Raw genomic sequence first — 27,713 nt, 5'->3', positions numbered from 1 at the left:
AAGTCATATTCTGATTAATTATTCAGTATTTGCAGGCGGATGAACACACGCCCTGCTCATATTGCAGGCAGCTCAATAAGGACACCGCTGAAGCATTAGCGATTCATTGCTGTCCGTTTTATTGCCTTTCCTGGTCACTTCCATCTGGATACACATTAGAGATTTAATGTCTAAACAATTGTGAGATTTTGTATTAAGGCAAAACACTTTGAGTGCATTTCAGAACCTATAAATGTATACTTTGATTTAAGTCGTTTCTGTACTTACTTGAGTAAATAATGGGTTTACTTTTACCACCCATGCAAGTAAAATAAATGCAACATTGTGCTTTTACATTCACTCTCGTATACAGTACTTGAGTACATGTGCTTAGGTGATTACATGTACTCAGCTCACACCGTCAAGAACCCATGTGAGCTTTCAAACTTTTTGATGTGACACAAGTCTCAGTTTGCTGTGCACAGATACAGCTGGAAGAAAATGTTTTACTTTTATATTTTGAGTTCATTTCAGTACCTGTACTTTTATACTTTTACATGCGTCGTCTTTAACACAAGTATCTGCACTTCTTGAGCAGAGTACCACCTCTGCAAGTAATATACATGCAGCATTCTGCTTTTATGTTTACATTTACTCATTTAATTTGCACTAGTGTAGAAATAGTTGCTTCTATTCTCAGCAAACACCACGAAGAATCCATGTGAGCCTTCAAACTATATAAATGTGACATGCAAACGTGTATACTTTTATACTTTGAGTGCAATTCAGAACCTGTACTTTAATAGTATTAAGTATAGTTTTGAGTGAATGTACCCAGTTAATTTGCACCAGTGTCAAAATAGTTGCTTCTGTCCTCAGATCACACCACGAAGAATCCATGTGATACTTCAAACTATAAAAATATGACATGTTTGATTTGCAGATACAGCTTGAAGAAAAGGTTTTTAAACTTTGAATGCATTTCAGAACCTGTACTTTAATAGTATTACGTATTAATCTTGAGTGAATGTAACCAGTTAATTTGCACCAGTGTAAAAATAGTTGCTTCTGTCCTCAGCTCACACCACGAAGAACCCATGTGATACTTCAAATACGAGTACTCTCAGGTGGCTTTGCACAGATACAGCTTGATTTTTCTTTAATAGCTTATGTTAATTTGAGAACCTGTACTTGTATAGTACTACGTGTAGTACTTGAGTAAATGTACTTGCCTGTGTCCTCAGCTCACGCCGTGAAGAACCCACGTGATCCTTCAAATACGAGTACTCTCAGTTGGCTTTGCACAGATACAGCTTGATTTTTCTTAAATAGCTTACGTTAATTTGAGAACCTGTACTTGTATAGTACTACGTGTAGTACTTGAGTAAATGTACTTGCCTGTGTCCTCAGCTCAACCCTCGAACAACCCACGTGTTGTTTTCGCAGAACTATAAACAGAACAGTGCATGGGTTCAATTCTCGGGTGTTGCCATGGTGATGAGGACAGCGGCCACCTTGACAGGAGCAATGGCGTAAGAGAGGGGGGGCGGGGGGCCACTGTTGAGTGACAGCAAAGAGGGCGGGGTATAACACAACCCTCGCCGCTCATTGGCCAGATCAGGGTCACGTTACCAGTTTGGAATGCAAAATGACACGAGTGGCCGGGCCCCGCCCCCTGCTCCTCCTGCGCGGGTCTGACGCAGCAGGAGCAGCGCGGAGCCTCCGGACACTGATGAGAGGAGAAGCGCCGGAGAAACTGTGAGGGAGCCCGGCCAGCTAGAGGAGCGAGCCCCTGCGAGGACCCAGGACTAAACGGTGAGGCGACGGTGACATTCACCGCTCGGTCACGGTAGTGGGGCTCCGGGGGAAGGGAGGTAGGGGAGAGCAGGCACGGCGTGTGTTTATGTGTGTGTGTGTGTGTGTCGGAACGCGTGAGGGGAGAGGAACGGTCGCACAAGCTAACGTCTCCACGGGGGGGGGGGGGCGCGGAGGTGTGGGGGGGCGCCCCTGTTCGGGTCGCTCACGACACTTCCACGGCCGAGTTGAGTGCGCGGAGCCTCGTGCCGGTGAACTGAAAGAGAACCGGAATAAAACCAAACATGGTGGCGGGTGAAGTGTGGCTAACAGCGGGAGCTAACAGTGTTGTGGTGGAATCCGCGCGGCGGCAGCTCCGGCTGAACGTGACCGTGAGAGCGGAGGAACTTTTCTGACCTCAGGCCCCCCCACCCCGGTTGTTTTAGCTCAACTTGGTTGGAGGAACTCCGGAGGGCTCGGTTCGTGACCTTGGGGGGGTGGGGGGGGGGAATCACGAGCCAGATGTTTTTACTTTTTTGGAACAACTCTTGGATGGTCCCCACTTGTTTACTGTGGCCATGGCCGCCCAGAGTGACCCCTGTGTGGGCAAAGACGTGCCACAGACAGAACCCCCTCCCCTGTGTTCAGCCTGTGTGTGTGTGTGTCGGTATGTTAGTCGACTTCAGTCTTGCTTTGTAAACCGATTAACCGTTTGTGTCTTGTTTTCCAAGCAGTAATGACTTGTTGTTGTTCTCTGTCTTCTATTATAAACATCTGTAGGTTTTGCATCAAGGCTTCAAGGATTTAGCAATGTATTTATTAGGCAAATTAAATAAACAGTACCAGTAAGTAGTTTTTATAATCTATTCATTAAAATGGTTAAAGGGATAGTTTACCCAAAAATGTAAATTAACTCATTATCTCCTCACCACTATGCCGATGGAGGGGTGGGGTGAAGTGTTCGAGTCCACAAAACACTTTTGGAGTTTTAGGGGTAAGCAGCGTTGCAGCCAAATCCAATATCAGTGACCAATCTTCAAATGTATAACACAACAACAACAACAAAAATCATGTCGTAAACATCCTGTCTTAAGTTTGACTTGAGGGATGACACCACATGAGCAGTACGGACGAATGTTATGTTGTTTTATACATTTGAAGAAATGGCCAACGTTATTTGATTTGGCTGCAACACTGTTTACCCCTAAATGTCCAGCTATTGTTCGGAACAAAAGTCAAAACAGCGTATAAAGCATCCTGGGCCAGATGTAATGGTGTGTAGATTATACATGAGAATTGAAAATGAACCCTACTTTGAATATAGACCATATACTTATTTAAGATAATCAGCAGTTACCTTTTTCTTTGGTTAGTTGTATCTTGAAGTTTTTATTCTATAAAAGATTATTAAAAAATGAGAAAGCACCCAAACATCTATATTTTTTATCATCAATCTAAAAGAAAAGCACATGAGCATTTTTATTTAGCTTGGAAAATGATTGAGTAACTGCATGACAGTTCCTTTTAATATTGAACAAGTTGACTATTTGAAAGTTTCAGCCCTGGCTCGCACCACAGGCACCAAGTGTCCTCTTCTCTTTTGAGGTTGCCCAAAATGCAAATTCTCACAAAAGGATTGGGTCAGTCAGTTCACCAGTAAAAAAAACAAAGCACCCATAAAAAGCATTAGAGGGATACTGTTAACCCTGAGCACACACTGCATGTCCCCCAAGTAGGTAACTTTTTATAGTTTAATGTCATGATGAATGATTTGTTAATCCATATAAACTTAAGATAATGGCTCTAATATTATTGTTTGAGAAAGTTAATGTATTATTATACTACACTATTCATAGTGACATCATGATGATGCATTTCTTACCATATTATAACTTTTACGATCTATGCAAGCTTGAGGTTGTTTCTGAAGGACTATAAGTTACCTCTGAAGTTACCTCTATCTACTTTTCTATGCAGAATTCTATCTTTACATTTACTAGACAATGTTACTCTTCTATTGGGGCCCCAGCGAATTATAGCCAATGCTGGACACCTCCTCAAATTAACCCATTTTATACAGCCATGGTTGAATTATTCCACCTTGCTGCTCTGTATTAAAGGTACCAACAATTAATGGAGGGCCCGTGTTGTTCCACCGTAAGCCAGCCTAGGATGTAGTAGCTGGATGGATGTCGGATAAATGCCGATGTTGTGTTGTTACCTGTCATGCCTCGAATTCTGAAACCATGACATGCAATCTAAAAGCACACACACAAACTCTATTATGCTGGCCTTTCTTGTTTCAGTGTAAGCAAGCAAAGATGACCTAATGATGGCTTCTTAACAGCAATATTGTGGGTTGTCTGTTTAGAAGTAGCATCACACTTGGCAACAAAAACATTGATTTTCTTATGCTCTTCTTGGGTTAATTGCAGGTGGATGATTGTTATAAGAGCGTGTTGAATTCGTGTCTGTTGAGAGTTATCTAAGTGTTACGAAATCTGATGAGATTGATACGGCCAGACCTTATTCAAATATTTAGTTTAGACAGGTGATTATTTACATGTGAGATGGCCCCACTGACCAATCTCTACCCAGTTTGAATTAACTGGCCTCTTGCATGACAATCTATTAGACTCGATCCTGATCAGCATTAGAGCTGCTTATTCTTTACTTTCAAATTAACTTTTTCTTGTGCCGACTCAGCATAGCAGGATACATTTTTGTTGGCAGGATACTCACCAGCTGTGCTCGCATATGTTCAAGGTGCCAGTTTCAGTCCTAGCAACAGCCAGCTTTTCCACAGTCACAGACAGGTTGTCAGTAGTCATGCATCATATCAGGAAATAATTGATTTAAAGAGAAAAGCTGTCAAGGTCAAGTTTGCTTGATTATGTTGTGTCAATTTCAATGTTCATTGGGAAATTATAAGTTGAAAAAGGTGTGTTTATATTTTAAGATGGTCTATTTCTGTTAAATTGTGACAACTTGTTTGAATGAGTCAAATCAACATCCAGTTTGTGCTCTGATAAATTATTTTGATGACTGAAGGGAGCAGATGTAACTTATCAACAAATCAATTTAGTTGTAAGGACAACCTCTGTTTACTACCCTGGTTCAGTTTACAGTTCACTGTTTGCAGTTGGTTCTTTTAGCCTAAAGTACTTAAAGATAAATCTAAAAACACAATGTTTGCAGTTAGACATACTACAAGGTTCACAATTAAAGCCTTGAATAGGAAAATTGACACAGCCTCCCAATGCTTACAAGTTAGTCTAGTTGTTCTAGATGATTTGCCATGTTGGTTGTTGGTTGTCTTTGATTGAAAAACTGGTGTTGGCAAAGACTAAAAGCATGGCTTATTATGCATCTGCACCAAGCAGCTTAATTACATTAAATATAAAATGCATGGATAAGACTATCCACTTATTAATATTGACATGTGTCCAACTGTCCCTATCATTCCATATCTCTGAAACTTAACATCATTCAAAAGCCTTCGGATGTTGAGATAACAAGAGAACAGCACAAAATACAACACATGTCAAATCAGGTCAAAGACCCCTCTGCCCCTGTGATGACCTGTGAATGCTTAGAAAAGAGGCTTAAAGATGATTATGTTGTCTTTTGCACTTAGTGTTACAGTCTAACAATGAAACAAGGATTTCCAAATAACAATGATTTCAAGCAGGATTTGCTGTTATCATAAAACGAAACAACTGTAATGCACATTTGATCTAGTCCATAAAAAAGTAATAAATAAATGTATATTTGCTTATATAACGCTTAATCTTTCTGAGTCTCATGTGACCCGATGAATGATTGTTCACTTGTGGAAGCTTGTTTCTGAGAGGCCATGAAGCACTATGTTTATCTGGGCTGCTGCTCCTCTCAGCTCATACCTGACCTATTTTTTTTTTCAGTTGGTGCGATCGACTCTTGAGAGCGATGCCTCAGAGACTGCTTTGAAAGAACAGTGCGAATGGAAGTGTGCTGCTAATCTACGAGCTTTGCCAGAACAATTTAACCGTGGTATTTTTAGATCAGACGGAGAATATTTCATTTTGTCTGTCATCCCACTGCCCCTCTCTTTGCCTGTGCTTTCCTGTCCACTTCTCCCATATTTAATTTGAGAGTTGTTAAGCGTCAGGGCAATTTTTTGTTTCCTTAGCGCAATGTGAACCTAGAGGGCGAGGGTCTTACTAAACGGAGCTGAACAGAAAAAGACCAAAGGCCTCTCAGAAGAGTCAAGTGAACGTGTTTTGTATTTTCACAGCCTGAGGCTACATGTGCTGGAATGGCACACGCTTAGCACACTTAACCTGGAAAGCAGCCAGAGTGTTTTTGTACTGGTCCAATTGCTGTAGTAGGCGAGGTCCATCTGAGCCAGATAGCTCAATTTACGGCTAGCTGAACAATCTTGCCCTAGGATCAGTGGATATCTATGTCTTACACACTCTAACAAAGGCACTGCCCTGCTTGGTATGTTTGGACAAGACCCATTGACCATCATCTGCCTCTGGGGATGACCCCCCCTCTCCCAGCCTTGCAGGAGAAGTGCTGCTTTTTAGAGCATGGGATGTGGAAGCTGACTTTTACATTAGCGATTCATAGGCAAGCTCTTTTTATTAGGAATCAGGTGAGAGTTAATGACATATCGCTTTATCTGTAAAGATACTAGGAATGTCACAATATGTAGGAACTCGTGAAGACACCAGTCTTACTGACTACACCAACACTTTGGTTGGCTCAATACCAGATAAGTGCTTAATTTGATCCTAAATGTTTTGCTGCTGGACTCATCAACGTTTCACTTATAGAAACACGGTGCATGGTTGTCTTTTTTTGAAATGGGGGCTGGCAGGAAATGTTTAAGAAAATATCTGGAAGAACAACATTTTTTAGAAATTTTCACTTCAGTGCATGTCTGAAAGCCTCTTTACATCATCTTAATTTACTGGGAAAAAAACATTTGAACAAGCTTGAATGCTCTGTCCGTAGCTGTGTATGAGTCTGGCTGGCGAACGCTATCCAATGGGCCCTCCCCCCAAAAAATAAGTGGAGACAGACATATAATTAATTTATTCAGCTCCATAAGGGCTGAATCAACGAGGGCTGTTTCTGTACAATTCGTCCTTTTGGAACTCGTTATGCCACAGATGAATCTTTTTCTTTCATTTCAGACGTTTCAGATGAATCATAATGAGGAGGGAGAACTTTACTGATATATTTTCAAGCTTACTACGAGAACATGGGCTGGCAGGGACATTGATAAAGAACTTTAAAAGGAAGGCTCCTGTGGTGCTTGCATCATTTATTATTACACTTCTCCCCAGAAGAGCTTGTTAGGCATCAGTCTTCTTTGGGGACAAAATGTTGACTTTATTTGTCCTCAAGCCTCTTGCTAGATCACCCCTGACCCGCCACTTCAATGGGACCACTCTGTTTATTCTTGTATCTCAAAGCAGAAGGTCTCAATACCTTCAGATCTTGACGTCCAACATCAAGCAGCTCATACCAAACAAATCCCCATCCTTTCTGTTCTCTTCCTCTTGTTTTGACCCCCCCCCCCCCCCTCCTTCTCCTATGCCGCACATGCTCTGCGCGCCAAATGTGAGACTCGAGGCTTGCATGTCTGGCTCCACCGCCAGCTAATCTATATGCTAATGACAAGATAATAATCAATGAGGTTCACGCATGGTTGGCCCCAATCAATACCACATTGCACCAGCAAACCATTCAAATGGCTTCATTTCATACATGTAGACAGTTGGGTGGCGTGTTAATGTGGCGGAGCAGACCATAAGTATGCTATTATCCTCTGGTCTTATCCTCCATATTCCACCTAAATGCATTCATTTGTCATCAAGGAGAGGTTTGAATTGAAATGCAAAGCATTTCAAATTTATGAGGGATTTGCAATTTTCTACTTCCATTGTTTTGCATTTCATTTTCACAAATTCCTTTAATTGGTGGTTTGTCACTGTTGTGCTGTGAATTGGCAAAAAATATGTCTCCAGGTTCCCATTTACTTTTAATGGTGCCCGTTTTAGCAGGTGTTCAGTAGGTTTATGGTACGTTTTGCCAAAGGTATAATCTGCCATTACCTCACTTAGTCTGTCTTACCTAGTGGCAGATACTTGGTAATTGCTGTCTTGCTGAATCAATTATTTTTCCTCAAACCTCAATGTCAGTAATGTCTCAGAATTGATTCTGATACTGGCCTGCTGGTTAGTTGGTGGGTTAGCTGTTCAGTTTTAGGTTATTTGTGGAAATTGTGCTTTGTGGAAATGGTTTTGAAACCTGCAGTCTCCAAATTTGAGTCACTGAAATGAAAAGTTTGCCTTCAGCTGTCCAGACCAAGCGTAGGCAAAATAAAGGATATGCCATCTCAGCGCTGTCGTTTTAATAAAATGCCTCATTACCTTAGGTTTGTGGCTTTTCATTAAAAAAAAAATTAAGGTGATGATGACAGTCCACCTTATGTTAGAGGGTCTATGTAACCCCCCAAAAAATTCAGGCACCAGCCGAGGGGGAGGGGAAGGACGGAGTAAAATCATTACCATCATCTTCATTAGAGAGCATCCTGTTGTCCAATCAGCAGGCTGCTCTGCACGGGGAATCCATAGGCACCCCGTTGGCTGTCGCTAGGATACCACATAATCAGGAGGCAGGCCGCGGCCTGGTTGGTGGAGTGGGGTGTTGATGCTGGGACGACGAGCTCGCTGTGTGTTGGGGGTAGAAAAGCGGGGCCGGGGATTTGGATACAGCACAGGAACACACTCGCACACGCTCACTCATTCAGTCAGCCAACCAGCCAGCCACTCAGTTTGGCAGACAAAGAAGAGCAACATCCTGCAGGAGGACCGCACACTCCCGGGGGATGGGGCATCATACCCCTGCATCGCGTTGGGGGGGCCGGAGGAGGTAGGAGCACCAGGGTTAGGGGGCTTTGTCTCAGCAGCAGCAGAGTACCCCATCCACACAGCCATACATTACTCTTAGGATCTCTTATCTGCTAGCTGTAAAAGCCATTATCACACATCAATCGATTGGGGCAGCTGACAAATGTTTTCTTGTGGTAAATTTTAATGTGGCTCATCAGGGTTTTCCTTAATGTGAACACTGATTGACGCTCCTGCACTTCCTCACTGTGATCTTAGCTCTGCAGAGACAGCCAGTCTGTCTGACAGACTCTTAACAGCTCTCATCTTCCTGCAGGCCATGCAAATCCTCTAGACACAAACCTGACAGCCGGTTCCTGCGGTCCTGCAGCGCCGGCATGAGTCGATCAATATGTCCTCTGGAAACGGATGTAAGGGCTGAAATTGTGTTGTTATGGTTTTGACCGGGTCTTTGCAAATGCACTGCACACTGCCGGTGCTGCTTTGATGTGCTCTCATACACTTTGGCTCTGCCACTTCTCATGGGTACCATGTTTTCCCTGGTATCGGCTCAAGGCTTGATGTGGGGTTAAAAACCAGAGTGTGTGTGTGTGTATGGGGGTTGGGGGTTCTCCATCATACCCCGTTCACTGATGGATGAGTGACTCCTCTCAGAATGACTGGGGCTGAACTGAAGGCATTATTACCAGAGGGGATTCCCTCTCATCTATACATGCGGGGAGGCAATGGGAAGCAGACTGGGATGTAGGCTAATGAATACATTCAGGCAGGCAGGCTTTGGCAGCAGCTGTGCTTTGTTTACAACCACAAACCCACCCTTTCCTTATCTGGATATCAGCTTTTTCCTAGAAACAAATATGTGGATGGGAAACGTTCAAGTCATGACAAGCACTCATTGTTTTCTTGTGTTGGGATTTATTTTTATTTATTTTTGTATTGTTCCGGATAGATATATAGTAACTAGTATTTCCCGGGATTCATTCCTTATAATCTTGCTTCAATAATTCTAAAACGTCCTCTTTTGCATTTTGTATAATTTTCTTAATTGATATATTAATATTTACTCTAATTTAATTAAAATTATTTAGAATCATTTCAAGTTTTCTTTTCGAGGTCACTTAGTTTATTTGGTGCCTGATTTGTTTACTTAGACATTTTAAAGCTGTTTAGGTTCTTTCAAGCTGCCATTTTAGGGAAAAGCATATGGTTTGGTGAGATTGCAGTTTGTTTCCAATTCTGCTTTGTAGCACAAGTGGGCCATCGAGCTGTGCTTTGGCCCCTAATCCGCTCAAAAGAATAATGAGGAGGAGGAAATAGCTTAAGAGTTGCGGCATGGCGGCAGCATTGCTCCTTATTTAATTACTTCCATCACACCCTCTCTCTGTTCTCAAGCTCATTTAAAACCCTCGACCTTCACCTGTGCTCTTTCCCCTCCAGCCATCCCCCCCAAAATAACTTCACGTGTACACCTCTAACCTCAGGGCTAGAAATTCCATCCTCCCCGTTTTGGCCTTTCTTTTCAGCTCTGTTACCTCAGCTGTCACGCTGTTTGAATTCTCCTCCCCACACTCTCATTAATCCCTCCTTCTTCTCTACACCACCAGCATCTCAATCTGTTTTATAACTTAATATTCATATCTTTTTTTGTGAGAGCTCAGCTTCATTAGAGACTTATAAAGTTGCCTCATATCCTTTTCACAACTTCATCTTTGCTTTGTCTCCTCCCATACGCTTCTTCTCACTTCTCATTCTGAGCTACTCCCCGTCTCATCTGCTCTGAGAGCTCTGGACCTTGTTTCTCCTGTGCTAATGGATAGCGGAGCACCAGGGGACCAGCCCTTAAGAAGGCTTTTATGGAAGGGCCTTAAATCATTGTGCTTTTTTTTTTGTCCTTGACCATGATTGACAAGAGTAAACGGATGTAGAAGCAGAGATGGCCTATGTGATTAATGTTGTTTTATATAAATTAATTACTTTTTTTCCCAAACAAATAGACTGGACTCTTAATTAGAGGATTTTGAGTAATCGTTAGGCCTTTTAATGATTGGTCTGTTTTTGATATGCTTGTTTTGTAACAGCCTCTGTTGCCTTCACATTGAGCTTTGATCAAATATGTATGTTCTTGTTTAGCTTAAAATCCCCAATGCTTGAGATACAGTTCAGTAATAAAATTTACTGCTACTCTGGCTTTTTGAGCTGGAATTGACTGGATTTCATTAGATTCCCAAATCGCATTTTTGTGTGCTACTCTAACCAGCCTCGCTCCGCCTTGCCCCACTTTTTGTTTTTGAGAATGAGGTCAGACTCAAAGAGTAGATTCTCCGAGTTAGTGTCTGTCATCTTAGGCTACTAGAGGAGTAGTTTAATACTGGCTCCTAAATTTAGATGGAGTTTCTGTTTTTTTCCTGTCATGCATTAAAACAACAGACTTCAGAGGAACTAGTCTTTTCCCAGTTGAGGCTCTGGTTGTTCTGCAGATTTGTGGAATGCCCCTCTGATCCTTGCTGTAGTGTTCACAGCTGTGTTCACATCTTCAGTCACATGGATTATACTGGGAATATAACTGGTTTAAAGTCTTGTGGCAAAGCTGGTTGGGGTGTCCTGGCAGACATCATATCCATGAAGGTGTCAAGGCTGTCACAGACTCTGAAATTATTTTGTTTTTTGTTTAGTATTAGATTAAATGCATAAATTAACAATGATCAATCAAAGAGCATATCGTAAATCAAGGCTTTCGGTAATAACAATACATATTTTTCTTTATTGACATTCCCAGAAACTGTATATTGAACTATTTTGCTCACTATGAGTTTAACCTTGCTTAATGTTTTGATTGAATTAGAGCAGTGCCTTTGGTTGCAGAACATTTAGTCAGGTCATATAACTGTTCGAATTGGAAGATGGAAAAGTACTTGAATAAATAAACTTATCTGTAGTGAATATATATTTTAACTGCTCACATTTCATAAACTGATGAAATTAATTTCTTGCTTGACATTTAATATGTCAGATTTTCCTGAAGTTGAAATGTCGTGCACAGGGGAATTTTAGCTTCAGTTGTGTTGTGACTAAAAACAATTAATTAGGTTTGGTATAAAGAAGGAAAATAGTGTGTCCTTTTTCTCATCCCCCTCTCTCTCTCTCTCTCTTCCAGGCACAGGAGAGCCATTCAGAAGAGCCGGGGGTCAAAGGTGAGAAGAGCAGAGGGCACCATGGAGAGTGAGCCGGGGGCCCCTGCCTCCATGGCTAACAGCACCGGGACCGCCACTTCCTCCACCACCAGCTCCTCCACCACCACGGCTGCCAGCAGTAGCAGTAGTAATACCTCCAACCCTACTGCTACTACTTCTACCACTTCCGCCAGTAGTAGTATTAATAATAGCAGCAGTATTAGTAACACTACCAGTAGTTCCGGTAGTAGTACGACAACAGGAAGACAGACAGTGCCTCAGATATCTGTGTACAGCGGGATACCTGACCGACAAACAGTGCAGGTGAGCTTGGCTTGAATACAATTGTCTGTCTGTCCGTCTCTCTGTCCATCTGTCTCTCTGTCTCTCTGTCTGTGAGATACAAACTCAGGCCTCATTCACATTGAGATGCACATAAAGAAGCCCACTTTCCTCTGCTCTACTGCCCCCTGTTGGTGCACAAAAAACTTCCAATAGAAGTCTGCATTTCCTCATCAGAGCAGTTGATGAAATACAAGGCACTTCTCTCTCTGATCAATACACTGATGACGGCAGCTCAAACAAACCGTCACAACACAGGATTTGTTCAAGTTGAAGGAAGGAATGCGTTCAGTCCTTTAGTGCTCTTGACCCATTGACCCTGGGATTTAAACCTTTGCAGCAGATTACTCTCCCTGAATAAGGTCCTCTCAACTTTTAGGGCTGATCCTGTGACAGCAGGGTTTTTGTGTCATCTCACCCTCCTTTCCTCGCGCTCACCCTGCTGACAGTTAGAGGGCAAACCCTATTGACAGCAAAAAGCCCTCTGAGCTTAAGGGACTGCTGGTCATCTGTGGCCAATGAGAGCTGAATGCATGTATGTGTTGCATCCCTGCTAATTGTACCCTCCTTCCAAGAGATGTGGGTCTGTAGGGTCCACTGACACCACAGACCACAGGTCAGCATCCTTTCTGGTGGCTTGGCAACCAGGCAGAGGGCCCTTCCAGAGGTGAAGGGTGAGGATTTATTCCCAGTGGTTTAGCTTTGTTAAACTCTGGTCAAAGAATTGATGAGACTTTTGTTGCTGACTGTGATTGAGATTGTATTTGTGTCTGTTTGCAGCAAACACAAGTTAAACTCCTTTGAAACACTCCAATTGGATTTATCTCGTCAGTCTCACACGATTACTGCAAATACATGAAAACACACACTGCACCAACCTTCAGATTTTAATTATTTGATCTACTGATGTTTACAAATCATCAATTTAACTATAAATCATTAAAAACAAATATTAATCATAAATTCCCATTTTACAGCTCTGCGACAAAGGTGATGCTTAAAAGTGACCTATGTTTGTGGTGATCAATGAATTGATTGAATTAACTAATTGTTAAATCTGTTTTGTTAAAATATATACCATAACTAAAAAAGTTATGATTTCTATTTTCCATATTATCCCATAGAGTTATACATAAGTATAAGTTAAGTTAACGCAGGCAGTAATTCACTGGACCCTGATCCTAACCCTGAGGAGGATACCCTTTACACTTAATTGCAGCTGACAGGGTATCGTTTGGGCACATTCCCTGTATATAAAAAAACACCTTGCCTCATGACCCTTTTTGTCTTTAGTTAAAAGCTGTATCTGCTACGAATGCCAGCACCACTTGCCTGGTGTTGACTGTCCCTCACAGTAATTTAACTTCATGCTCTCTCTGCTTTGACATTTGTGGGGCCACCGGCAGATTTTATGATACTGTCGCAAGTTTTATTGACTGCAGATAGAACGTTATGATTTCACACAGTGTTGTACACAGCTGTGTTTCTGTGGGGGGTGGGATAGCTGGAAGCAGGCTTGTGATTTGGGAACGTAGGAAGGAGACAGGTAACATGCACACACACACACACACACACACAAATGTATACTTGTCACACAAGTGTGTTCTAGGTTCTGAAGGCTGCATTGTTATTTGAAGAAGGGCTCAGGAGGTGGAGAGGGTTGTCCACTAACCAGAAGGCCGGTGGTTCAATCCTCGCCTCCAGTCAGCATTCCAAAGTGTCATTAGGCAAGAGACTGAACCCCAAATTAACCCCGACGGCTGTTCTATGAATGGTGTGTGTGACAGAAATAGCTCTGTATACAGAAGTATGTGTGAATGTGCTTTGAGTGGTCGATGAGACGGGAATAGCTGCTCTATGAATGCAGTTCATTTTCCTATTCATGCAGGATTTGGGACAGATGTTTGTGTATCAGTGTAGCTGAATTTCTGTCTTTTTCGTTTTCTGTGTCTTGTTTTGTACAGAGTGCATTACTCAAACCTCTTTGTTTGTCTGTCTTTATATTCAGGTGTTTCAACAGGCGCTACACAGACAGCCCAACACAGCAGCACAGTACCTGCAGCAGATGTACGCTGCCCAGCAGCAGCATCTGATTCTGCAAACCGCTGCCTTCCAGCAGCAACACAGCCTCAGCACCGCTCAGCTCCAGAGCCTGGCCGCTGTACAGCAAGTCAGTAACTGACCATGAACAAGTCATTTATGTTGGAGAGATAATCCTAAATGCTGTTGTTGACTTGGTGCAAGATATGTTTCAGGAATCGTTATCGCTCTCATTTACACCTATTTCCTTCTCTTATGTTGTATAGGCCAGCATCGCAGCTGGACGGCAAAGCTCTTCACAGAACGGCACTTCATCTCAGCAAACAGGATCTACTCAGGCTACGGTAAGTGCACTTTTGAGTGTTGGCTCTGTCCTCTAAGAGCCCCTAAGTTTAACTTATAGCTGTTCATTAGATTATCAAGAAACTAAGTTGATTTAGCACCAAGATACTTAAAGCAATATGGGCCCCTGACTGCAGCAGCTCTGTGCATTTTGCTGTTAAATTAAGTTGTGAAATGTGCTGGGTCCAATCAATCCTTGAAATTGTGTATTTGACAAAAAGCACAGAACAACTTTTTGAAAATAGCAAAAATAGAAATTGATATTCATACTTATAAAGACTCTTAGTGTTATTATAATAATTTGTGACGTCTGACTATTTTATGTTGAGGTAATTGGTGCTGAAAAGTCTTTGAATTTGGTGTGAAGGAAAGTGTGGAAACCCTGGTACTGGTATGATGATATACATATCTGTACATGTACATAGGTGTGTAAACTAATTATCCTGCTCATCTGCTCCCCCATTAGATCAACCTGAGCACGTCCCCGGCGGCCGCTCAGCTGATCAGCCGGGCCCAGAGCATTAGCTCCACCCCCACCAGTATTTCCCAGCAGGCTGTTCTGCTGGGCAGCTCCTCCAGCCCCACACTCACGGCCAGCCAGGCACAGATGTACCTGCGAGCACAGATGGTGAGACCTGGGGCGTAGCCACTGGCACATTTACATAAGCGTGCATATATGCATAAACAAAAGCACACACACACACACACACACACAACTTGAATAAATAAGAATACTCCTCCTCAGATTAATTTCTCTTCAGAATAGGTGAATTTTGGCATTAATGTTATGCATACATCTTCAGACAGTAATTGGTGCTTTATGTTCATCTTGCCACCAGAGTAGGTGGTCAGGATGATCTCTCCGGCCCCATTATAAACACAGGATAGTTCATTGAATATGTATGAATGATCAGAAATCCCTTCTTGTGACCTACAAGGTCACATGTGTTACCTTGTCTGTAGGTTAATGTCCTAAAGAATTGCTGAATGAATGAATTCAATCTTCACTTCGCTCCGCTGGTCTATTTTGGTGCAGCTGGTAGTCGGTAACTTGTTTGTTTCAATTTGCTGTAAATAATGCAGCTGCCAGTACACACAGATTGCTCCTGCCTCCTCATTATAACCAAGTACCCAGCATTATAGGGTGTCTTTGATCATTGTGACAGGCAGCAAAACACATTTATCAGGTTAGATTGTCATAGCTTTTATTTATGGTGCAGCCTTCTCGGGTTAAATTAATGCTTTAATTAGTGTGAAATTAGGCCCTACAGATATTTTCATTTCTTTGAATAGATTGTTTTTCCACGCAATCACCATTTGATGTTCAAAACAGTGGAGGCGTATTATTACTTCAGTTTAACGTGTTATTAACGGCGTTAACGCAAACTCATTTTAACGCCGTCAATTTTTTTAGCGCGAGATTAACGCAGAGCTCCCAACTCTCACCCTTTCGCCGTGTGACACACGCTTTTGCATGTTGGTGGTTGACCCAATCATTTTTTAAAACATCATCGTATCAGGCCGTCGTGAAGAACAAGGAGCGGGCGAGTGTGTGTGGTTCCAGATAGCGCACCGTAGCCCCGCCCCCTGCACTCGCTCAGGGAGACACAGTGAGATCAGAGCTCGTTCATGTGGAGCAGCCTCTCAGTGACTGACTGCTTCTTATCTATGAAAACAGTGAAAACACAGAGTTTCTCCGGTCCAAGCTGATCAGAGATCAGTGCCTCAGCTTCTCGATCAGAGCAGAAGCTGCAGTTGGTTTTCAATCGAGCTTCAGTATCTGAGTTTGCCTCCAGTCTGACCTGCTCTCGCTTTTTGTTTTAATATTTCGGCTATATGTTTTTATTTATTTCAAAATAGGGTACTTCTTATTTCATACATTTTCCACAAATATGGGAAGGACTCAAATAGCCCTACACAGTTGTGTTTACTTTGTTTCATACATAGGCCGACACTTGCCTGTGTATTTGATTTGTTTGTTATTTTGTTGCTTGGCTGTTTGAGAGGCCTGACTGCTATGCTCACAGCAAACTTGAAAAAAAGAAAATATTAAGCCATGGTTTAACTGCACCAGGTATAGGAGTCCTTGTTTACCTGAAATGTGTACTTTATTATTTTATTTTGTACCGCCCTGTTTGGCAATGTTGTTTTTCAATAAAATAAAACATTTGCATAAAGCAAGCCAATCCACTTTCCATGTTGATAGAGCATTAATACTCCCAAAAAATTATGGAGAAAAAATTAATGAAGGGTCATTAAGAATAGATACAAATTTGCGATTAAGCGCGATTAATTTTGAGTTAACTATGACATAAATGCGATTAATCGCGATTAAATATTTGAATCGTTTGACAGCACTAGTATTTATGTACTGTGTCTTTCTAACCATTACTTCTAAACTATTGTAGAGAAAAGAAAAAATTAAATCCATGAACCTTTTTCATTCAGTTTACCTTTTGGTCTTTTCCCTTCAGGCCCAGCAGAATAACCTGGTGCAGGTGGCCAGGAGCCTCGGCCGGGCCGTTCCTCTGTCCCCTCAGCTGATCTTCACCCCAACAGCCACCGTGACGGCTGTCCAGTCAGACGGCTCCTCACAGGCTTCCTCACAGGTATGGGATTTTTTTTGTTCCTCTTTATATCCGCTAAAATTATAATTACTCTCTTAAATGTAGTGTTTATATCCTGGACTGGAACCCACTTGTAAATATATTGTTATATGCAGAAGTGAGCATCATAGTGGAGAATGTAAAATGGAAGTTGTAAATATTTAACACATTTATCAGATCGAATGTATTGCACTATTGTAGTATTTTTTTTTCTTTTGACACTATCATTATTCTGGAAAGCTACTAAAATCTATTTCTTTAACCTTACTTGAAAAGTTGTCTCCATATTTCTGCCCAGAATCAGGTCCAGAACCTTGCCATCCGTGGCCAGCAGGGGGCGGCCACGTCTTCCTCACAGGCTCAGGCCATGCAGGCTCTCAGTTTGAAGCAGAGCCCTGTGCCCATCCAGCCCACCCCACTCATCAAGAATCCTAACCAGGGCATGCAGGTCGCTGCAGGAGGGAGGACCAGCTCCTTAGACAGCTCGTCTGAAGGAGGGAAGAAGGGCGAGAGCACAGCAGTCACAGAAGTCCGAGCCATTAACATGAGCCGCAGTGTGACGGCTGTTAGTGCTCAGCCTCTCATTGCTCCAGGTAAGAAAATCTTGTAATCCCATTACCTGAAAAGCTCAAATACTGGTGCAGTATGTACAATGGAGGCCTTTTAGCAATCAGGCACAGGACATCACAGCTTAACCAAACAGGCCCAGAACTCTGCAGAAAAATGACACACTTTTTAAGGAGTAGAGATAATAAATAATAAATACTACTGATATGGATAATAGAGATGACATATTTGTTAGTTGCAGCAGCCAAACTGTCAAGATTTACTCTTTTTTACATCTTAAAAGATAGTTAAACAGATAAATCACTTTGGCCTGTAGGAAATTGCAATAGGCATTTTTCACTTTTCATTTCTAATTTTATAGCTCGGTCAAGTGACCTATAAAGACCTCAGGCGCCTGAATAAAAATGCACTCTACAACTTAAACATTGTTTTAGACAATCGCTGACAGATCTGACAGAATTGTCAACGATCATTCGTTAGCGTAAACATCCTTGATTTCATTATTTGTTATTGACCTTTTCCTTTAACTTCATGAACATTTTTTACAGACTCCTAGCCCTAATTTGTCTGTGGTACCCCAATTCTAAAAGTTACCCAAATCAAAAGGAAACACTGATAGCTTGGTTATTTTCCTTTAAATTTCATACACATTTATAAATCAGGTATTTCACAACATGCTTTTGAAATCCTTAATATCGATCGGTTGATCAAACAAGCTGAAGTCAGTAGCTTGTCTCCAAATTTCCCATAAGCCAGCCCAGGTTCAGTAAATCCCCTGTCAGTTTTTGTCCGTGTCTCTGACAGATAGTCCACACTGGCTACACGGTAAATTATGGGTATGTTAAATTTAAACCAGCTGCCTTTTTAGAAGGTCCATGTTATTTCTGTACATACAACTACACTCAGTGTTCCATAGGAATGCTTTTATTGTGGGCAGATAGATTTAGCTGCCAGATTGTGTTCCAGCTGCTGCCTGCTGCTTCTTTTTTTAAAACACATGTACATTTTAAACCTTTAAATAAACTTGAGCCTTCAATCCACTGACGGATATACAGTAGAAACTTGCTCGCGTGTTTACAGTAAGCTCAGATGAGAAGACGTGTTTTTACTCTTTGCACTTTTAATAGCTTTCTCTTGGCTTGGGAGTGTGACATGTCGGGGCCTGCATCACAAACCCAGTCATTCAGTAAAGGGGTGAAACCAGGCGTATTAAAGTCAGTGTGTTGGGTTGCATCTGAAACAGTGGGGCTGCTGAACCAGAAGCTGTGAACGGCACAATGCCACGCAAGAGGCTCTCTAAACCACTTACTGTGTAATTGGAAGTTGGCAGCTGTTATTTTTTTTCCCTTCCCTTGCAGTGTGAATTGTGTGGATATGCCAGCACTACAAGCTGATTAAGTCAAATTAAGTCCAGAGTGTCTGTAGGATAAGTCCCTTCAGATGCATTATCTCATCTTCCAGAGGCTCCTGATAAGACACAAAATACTTTACAGTGTGGACGCTTCTTGAGCTTAAAATTATGAAGTATGAATGTGCTGTATGTGGAGTGCACATGAGTGTAAACCTTATTTACACTGGAATACGCTGTTAATGCATGCTGCTGTTTTTTGTCGGGCCTATTCAGATGTGTTTGCGTGCCCGTGTGTTTTTTGTAGCATGTGTCTGGAAAAGTGGCGGGGTGGGGATTATCCGAATGTGCCAGCGCACAACTGCGTCTTGCTTTGTTGCAGTAATGGATTCACATAAAATGAAAGGGAGGACGGAAGAAGAAAGTCTAACTGCCATAGCAGCAGCCCATGAGGGACAGGTGTGCACACGCGATGCCGGGGAGATAATACACTGTGGTAAAGGAAGAGCAGAAGCAACACGGCTGTCTGATGGATCCAACTTGACTGTGACTGGGTCATTATGCACTTTCACTGAAATCACCGAAAATGTGTCTCGGCAGGGCCGTCACTGTCTATTGTAAATAAAACTGTGTCTCGTTCCAGCTAATAGAAGTCTGCTGTGGTCGGAGTGATGAGTTCACACCCCGTCTCTAACCTTGGCTTTCATGACTGTAGATATAATTAGTAATCTAATTAATTAGTCTTTTAATGTTCTTCCGTTTCATGGCATTTATGTACTTATTACTGCTGAAAAGAGCCTTTAAGTGATTTTACTAGTTTGCTGTATTGCTTTTGCTTTCTATCCTAAATTGGTTTTGTCAAGCTCAAATTTATTAGGTCAATTTGGGACTAAGACATTAAGAAGTCCATCCTCTTTTTAGTCCCACTATGGTTTAACTTGGCGTGTAACAGCAGCAAAGATAAAGTAATAAATAAGTAAGGATATTTATAACGATGTGATGCGTATAGATATAAGACGTGATACAGTAATTAAGTAACTGACAGACTTATTTTATTTGCTAATAATTCTGGGCTTTTTCTTTTTCTCCAATGTCATCTTACTTCTTTGCCTCAAGTTAAGTCTCTTCTTCTGCCTGGAAACACAATCAAACTGATAAACAGATAATATGCTGGTGAATAATTAAGGAGACTCATAACTTTTCATAACAAACCTTATATTAACCATATTGGTAAACACAATCTAACATTAAAACTAGTTAGTCAAACTCATATTTTCTTTATTTGTGTTCAAAGTGACTCAACAGAGACAAGTCTGTCCCGAGCTGAGACCGCAACAAAGAGGAGGTGTGATTAATATTTGTGTTTGCTATTTTTGGTTTTCATCTCGCTCTCCGATACACGACAGTTCATTTTGGAGCGATGTGAAAACTTAACAAACTTTAAAAGTCTGTTGCTTTTTCTCCAATAATAGGAATTGGGCTGAATACCAGCGTTTGGCCATCTGGCATGTTGCAGTCGGTGTTTGATCACCTCCTCTTGGCAGAAACGAGCCACCTTACTATAAAAACCACAGCAGGGAACCCCCAAAAGAACCATGCTCACAGATTAAAGAGCAGGTCTGAACACGATGCCTGCGTCTTGGCAAAATGATGCAGCAACGGCATTGGTTGCCAGTTTAACTTGAATATGATGACAAAACAAAACCTGGAAAGACAAAACACAAAGTGATGATGAAACCCTTTAACAAAAATGAAATCCCAGCCTTCAAATGTATGTATAACTTTTTCACTGAGCAAATAATTCACCCTTTTTTGGCCTTGTCTGTAGTCTTCTGAAATATCCACTGTTATTTCATTTAAAGGATTGAAAGGACCAGGCTTGTGCAGAATACCAATAAACTTCAAAATTGGTTTTCTACCTGCTTTTATTTCTTTCCAATCTTTAGGCTCTGGGCTTTTACTTCAGTTATTTGTAAAATAGGTTTTATTTAGGACGACCTGGCTGTTATGTTTCCATTATTCTTTCAGTGCAAGTCTCCTATTTGATTATGTATCTGATGAATTGTATTGAAGTGAGGAAAGATGGCCTGAGGCCTGAGGCCGCTCTATTGTTTAAGGCTGGAATGTGCCTTTATGAAATTAAGCCAAAGCAGCAGCCAGTGAGAACGTGGAACCTCAGGGATTTTCCAGGGCCTGGTGCTGTGAACTCATTAGAAAGCATATACTGTCCTCAACCTCAGAGCATTGCACAACTCTGCACCAATAGATATATATATGCATGTCTAAGTGGGCTGGGAGGCCAAGCTGCAGATTGTATGATTGCATGTGTGTATATATAAATGTGTGGGTGTGGGTGTGGGGGCCCTGAGTCATTCCTGCCCTTAATCCCAAGACCTTGAGGGGGAAGAGCAGTTAAAATGAATTCCCCTGTCCACCTCCTCCTCCAAGACTTTTCTCTGTTCCTCATTAGGGCCTTGAGAAACTTGTCAGGATTCATGGGATAGGCTTGTCGTATCCGGTGTGCACTGATTCAGAATTCCCCTTCATTTGCACAGGCTGGAGCTGGGGAATATAGAAACTGCACAGTTCCATTGTGGGCACTGCAATTCAATTAGAAAACAAATATCGTTGTATTTTGACCCTTGGCAGTTTGCCTTCATTTGTTATTAGGATTTTGGTGCCATATTTTATACACGATTATCTATTTAATAATTCTGGTCTATTGTCTGTTTGTGGCTCGCATAGCTGGAGAACCGTTCATCTTATTGGCTCCTCAGTTGACATGTAGTGTCAAGACTTGCAGAGGCATTGTCAGTCGGTTGGTCCAGACTTAAACATCTCAGCAACCATTGGATGAATTGTTACCACAGTGATACAATCCCACTAGACTCCTCTCTACTGAAAATGGAGAAAACATGGTCAACATGAAATATTTAAACTTTTTGCTCAGCAGCCTCACAGAACTGTTGACAGGATTTTGGAGTCTTGGTCTTTGTCAACACGCACAAGACGACCAAACTGCATCTGCTGATAAAGACCATGTAAAACAGTTTAAAGTTCTATTTGTCATCACGGGCCATATATGCTTATTTTCAGTATTGATGAATGAAGATCCAGTATTGTTGCTGATTATTTATCTAATTTATCAATTAACTGATTGTTTCAGCTATAGGCTCATCAAACTAACATTTCAAAAGTCAAGAATTTATGTGTATATCCACCAAGCTCTGAACACTGTAAATATTATCTTCTGCGTAGCTACCCCAGGTTTCTGTTGGTGGGTTCCACTGTGTCTCGCCACGTGAAAAAGAAAACCGTTTTCAGCAGATCCTGTAGCGTTAAAGGGACTAATGACATGCAAACTCCGCTGGATTGAAACATCTACATTTTCCGCAGCAGGGCAGAGACTGCGGTTAGACCCTTGCAGGGAAACTTTGAAACCAGATGGAGCCTATCCCACACAAAACATCATGAAAAGAACAGAAGGAGGAGAAGGAGGAGGAGGGTGAGGATCATGGGGATTTGAGACAAATGCTGATGTACTTGGCAGTTTTCCATGCTTGGATTTATTGGAGAGGGGTTCATTAACATTACTAAACACACCTCCATGTTCATGCGGCTCATATAGCAGAAGCTACCGTATAGTTCTTCTCTGCAGGGACAACTCATTTGTTGTTTGGATTTCAGTAAAATGTCAGAGTCTGTTAGTTCTTATTGCCTCCTGGTACAGTCATTGGAGGGAAGCAGCAGACTGACTGACTGGGATCCACTGACTCAACATTACCTCTATACAGACTGTGTCATGGACTGCCGACTCCTCATGTTCGTTCCTGAGGCATTTCTAATGTTTGAGTAGCCTCGGGCTACTTCGCCTGAACACTCGCCCACTCACACATGCTCCCACAATGCAAGATTGATGCTCTTTGTCCTGGGCTCCGGGGCAGGTTATGAGCTCAGGATGTCTCTTTACCCACAACACCACTGACAGGTGATGACAGGCTGTTTTGAAACAATTTGTGAGTAATTTTCAGGCCAAAACTGTAACTGCCGCGTCAATGCACCTTTCAACCAGCCCTCAATATTAGCTCCCGTCATCAGGAAAGTGAAGCAACGCCCACAAAACAACAGACATCTTCATTTGTCATTAATTCTGAGCCTGTGACTCTGATAGACACTAGGTTCTCATGGTCTGCAGCAAGTCATAGTTCAATGCAGCAAAGATATTTCTAAACTACTTCATAGAAAACAATAATGTGTGATCAAATTGCGTAGAATTTTTTAAACATCAGGCCGGAAACTGTCTTTTCTTATTGATTGATCTTACAATTAGTATATGTCTTTTCAACATTTGAAGAAAAAATTCCGTGAAGCCAGGGGAGTGTCTTCAAATTTGTCAAAAACCTTTTTTGGTTTAAGAAAGCGGTAAATATTCACGTTTTGAGAAGATAGTAAAGATGATGTTTGCCACAGTCATTACTATAATTATTCACGATTGACTTAAATAAATAAGATTAAATAATAATCTGCCCTTTCCAACAACTTCTCTAGCTCTCTTTTGTTGATTTATGTATTTGTTGATGCAATGGAAGGCTTCAGTAATTTAGAAATAAAACAACACTTGTGCATGGTGGAGGCAGCAGTAAGGTGCTTGAATAACTTCTATATATTGTAAGTGTCACAGTCTTTTTCGTTCCAGCGTACACCCAGATTCAGCCACAGTCCCTGGTTCAGCAGCACAAGCAGCAGCAGCAGCAGCAGCAGTTTGTCGTCCACCAGAGTCCAGGTTCCCAGAAGACGGCGGGTCAGCTGCTGCAGACGGCCTCCATTCAGCCGTCGCAGCACCCGGTCCCTGTGCTGCCCAAACCGGCTCCACACCAGCCCTCCATGCCCAGCCAGCAGGCGACCATCTTCCACTCCACCATCAGCCCCCACGCCCTCCACTCCTCCCTCAGCCACCACGCCAAAGCTCAGCCCGTCCAGCTCACCGCCATCAACCTTCAAATACAGCCAACAGTGAGTACACTTGAAATATGATCTTGAAGGAAAGCTCTTGTAAGTGTAGTTTAGTCGGAAGCAAAGTTATTATTATGTTGGTTTATTTGCTTTGTTTAAAACCTTCACATTTTAATGCAGACTAATAAAAGTAAATTCTCTAAAACAAACATCTGTACAAACAGCTGAGATTCAATCCTTCTCTCACAGTAATTTACCAAACATCATCCAATTCTACTTGTTTCCTAGATTGCGAAATGGATGTGATTCATGGGTTTGTCCTCCATTTGTTTCTAATGAGGCGTGACTCTCTGTTCTACTTCACATCCGGGCTTTTTGTGTCATTCCCAATCTTGAATTTAATATTTTGAAAGTGGTAACCAGAAAAACAAAAACTACTGTTCCAACAACACCCACAGTATCGATGTCAATTCCAAGACACAAATGTGAATAGGGGATCTTCTGAATTCCTGCTGTAATATTTTCCCACTGGTGTGATGTTTTCCAGACCTAATGGTTTTCAGTTTTTGACTCGCTGGCATTAAAAGCACTTATGGCCCCTGATGTGTCTTTCTCACGTTTTTTCCCCTCTGGCTTTTATTCCTAATTCCAATTGAAGGCTTCTCGGCTGCTTCAGGACAATAAAGACAAGCCAACCTCACTGGTGGTCAGAGAGACGTGTCCGACCCCGTTCGCACAACAACCGCAACAACAACCGCAGCAACAACCGCAGCAACAACCGCAGCAACAACCGCAGCAACAACCGCAGCAACAACCGCAGCAACAACCGCAGCAACAACCGCAGCAACAACCGCAGCAACAACCGCAGCAACAACCGCAGCAACAACCGCAGCAACAACCGCAGCAACAACCGCAGCAACAACCGCAGCAACAACCGCAGCACCAACCGCAGCACCAACCGCAACAACAACCGCAGCAACAACCGCAGCAACAACCGCAGCACCAACCGCACCAACCGCACCAACCCCACCAACCCCACCTACAGCACCTACAGCACCTACAGCACCTACAGCACCTACACCAACAACAGCAGCAGCAGCAGCAACAGCATCAACAACAACAACAACAACTGCAGCAGCAACAACAACAGCTGCAGCAACAACAACAACAACTGCAGCAACCTGTACCCATACCATCACAACCTGCCAAGCCTGTAGAGCAGCCCAAGGTCGATACCGTTACACCAGCTGTTCAGCAACAAGGTAATGAATGATTCAGCATGGTTTTCTAACCTGCAAATTGACTCCCTGTGAAACACTTAAGTGTTTTGGTTAATAAACTCTTTAAATCATTAGCCACTGGGACAATAAGTCTGGTAGCAGTTTAAAATCTGCGTTAACCACAACTTGTCACCTCAACATGGAATCTATAACCATATCGCTGCTCTCATTGATTTGGTCAACTCTGGAAATCTTCAGTGAATGGGAAAATCAATGCTGATGGTTTATGAAGTGTATTCAAGCACTTGTTGTTTTTACTTCTTTATACTGATAATGGAATATTTGTGCATGAAGAGTTCCCTAAAAATGTTACTGGGCACTTTTTTGGCACACATCAGAAAAAAATGTCCGGAAAATTGGGACTGGACATTTTGTGGACTTTGTCTTTTTATATTTTATTTCTGAATTCCACAACTGTCTTCTTCTTCTTGTGCACATTTTGTCGTCCAGATGATTTGCATAGAATGGAAAAGCAGTTCTTTATAAGACATTTGATTTTGTTGTCATCAGTTTGGCACTATAATACTAATACTGCCAGAGGATGATCGTGCAGCAGCTAAAGTCCTCTCGCTGAGCACATACTGAGTACTTGTGTCTCGTAAATGTTGTCATAGATCAGTCTCTACAGTGATGTTTCTCCAAACTGCTTGAAAAATAAGTACTAACGCAGTGTTCCTTGTAAAATGAAACATTCTGTAAACCACAAATTGCTGCTTATGGGCAATGAGTTGGGTGTGATGTGTGGAACACTTCTCAGCACCAGAGCAGGAAACTATTTCGGTAATCCACTGTCTGCAGGGGCTGATGACGGCAAATCTACAAAGTTTCTGTTGGTTTGGGTTTTTATGTGGTGTTAAAGAAAGAGCCTCTAGAGAAGTTGGTTGGTTGAGTTGTTCAGACGTCAACTGCGCTGTGTGCTAACAGACACATAATTCTGATGTTTGCTCCAGGAATGACAGCTGTCAGAATGGCTCCGTTCACACAAATTAGCTTTGAGAGAGTGACCCACTGAGACACAAAATATAAAAATAGCGGTTTCAGTTTCAGTTCTACAACAGCTGCAGTGAACTTTGTGAACCAGAAGTTGTTTTGCATGTTTTATTGATTTTTTCCGCTCTGCAGTGTTGTTTATTAATGCTAAGTGTCCAGCACTTACTAAGTCAGCAAATTCATACTGACAGCCTCTCTGGTCGGCTGGCTGCAGTACAAGTTGTAAACCCCACCTGGTTGCTGTCAATTTTAGGTAGTTCTTAATCACAGTGATGTTTTTTCATATGGTGATTTTCCAGTAAGCTTTAATTTGTTATTGGATGCAATGATAAAGGACTGAAGGTTCATGATTGACAGATAAGACTGACTTCTGATTGGTCTGAAGCGCCTGTATTGGCGAGATAGCAACTCTTCACACAATCGCTACTGCACAGACTCATAGAAGAAGTTTGATTTAAGTGAAATTTCAATTAATAATAATGAAGTATAACCTCTGCCTAGAAGGTAATTTAATTCCCATCTGTTTGATAGTTTATTTATTAGCAGCTTTACACAAAAACTACTTAACTGATTGGCACAAACTTGGCTGAAGTCGTGAGGTATGTGTCTGGGGAAAAAAACATTACATTTGGTGCAGATTCAGGTTTTTCTCTTTCTTAAAGCTTGTGAGTTAGTGTCTTTCGACATTTTCATTGATTTCTCACAGAATGATGTGAATCTTTGGGGGGAAATTCTGACATATGTAGGGGTACATTATGGTGCTGTTCCAAGTGAAGATCCAGATCTAGTGGATTTAATCTGACTTTATGAAGGGACTATTGAGCCTTGGCTACTCTAATTTTATTGTCATAAAATCAGGATGTTTGGACTCAGGTATAAATAATATCAGAGACCCCCCCCTGTATGGGCCCCAGATATCGGTGTGACGCCCCTGCAGCAACAGTGTCTCGGTTGGTCTGGCTCTTTGATGAGTGGTCATAGGTGAACTGGTTCTCGAGGCTGGGACATAAAGATTGATGGTTGGAACATGTGGTCCTGCACCAGCAGCCTGTGGAGGCTCAGAGCTGCTGTGGGAGGAAACAGGAGGCGGATCCTGGGTCCGAGCGGCGCTGCAGCGTGAAAACCCCGATCAGACCCAAACTGCAGCGGGTGGCTGTGTGTGTGTCCGTGGGAGCGTTGTGTTACACAGACCAGCTCAGACCAAACCGCACGTGTTCCCCGTCTGAACGCGGAGGAAGTTGATGGGGTAAGGAAACTGTTCTCATTCAGCGCTGCAGGCTTTTCAGAGGACAAAGCATGGCGGGTGTTTACTTTCGCTTTGTGGTTGTTGTCGACATGAGACGACAGATCCATGATGCGTTCAGGGACCGACAGCGGGTCACTCACACAGGGACAAT

At 42.2% G+C, this 27,713-nt stretch overlaps 1 protein-coding gene across 2 annotated transcripts in view; it reads left to right on the top strand.

The window, feature by feature from the left end:
- Positions 1–1,668: 1,668 nt before the first annotated feature.
- The window catches only part of phc2b (polyhomeotic homolog 2b (Drosophila)), a 33,223-nt gene continuing 7,178 nt past the window's right edge, over positions 1,669–27,713 (top strand). Inside the window, exons 1-9 of one of the 2 annotated variants that reach the window (XM_062407123.1) lie at positions 1,669–1,794; positions 11,833–12,172; positions 14,199–14,360; positions 14,497–14,574; positions 15,039–15,200; positions 17,047–17,181; positions 17,477–17,771; positions 23,790–24,106; positions 24,705–25,308. In XM_062407123.1, the coding sequence (XP_062263107.1) occupies positions 11,891–12,172; positions 14,199–14,360; positions 14,497–14,574; positions 15,039–15,200; positions 17,047–17,181; positions 17,477–17,771; positions 23,790–24,106; positions 24,705–25,308 (2,035 nt within the window). In that variant the 5' untranslated portion in view covers positions 1,669–1,794; positions 11,833–11,890. Of the gene's footprint in view, positions 1,795–11,832; positions 12,173–14,198; positions 14,361–14,496; positions 14,575–15,038; positions 15,201–17,046; positions 17,182–17,476; positions 17,772–23,774; positions 24,107–24,704; positions 25,309–27,713 lie in introns of both variants that reach the window. The other variant, XM_062407122.1, reaches the window with a different exon arrangement.

The sequence above is a fragment of the Platichthys flesus genome, chromosome 2 (assembly GCF_949316205.1).
Source record: "Platichthys flesus chromosome 2, fPlaFle2.1, whole genome shotgun sequence".
NCBI classification, from domain to species: Eukaryota; Metazoa; Chordata; class Actinopteri; order Pleuronectiformes; family Pleuronectidae; genus Platichthys; species Platichthys flesus.
The sequence above is the reverse complement of the archived record's forward strand: the minus strand, read 5'-3'. Positions and strand labels throughout refer to the sequence as shown.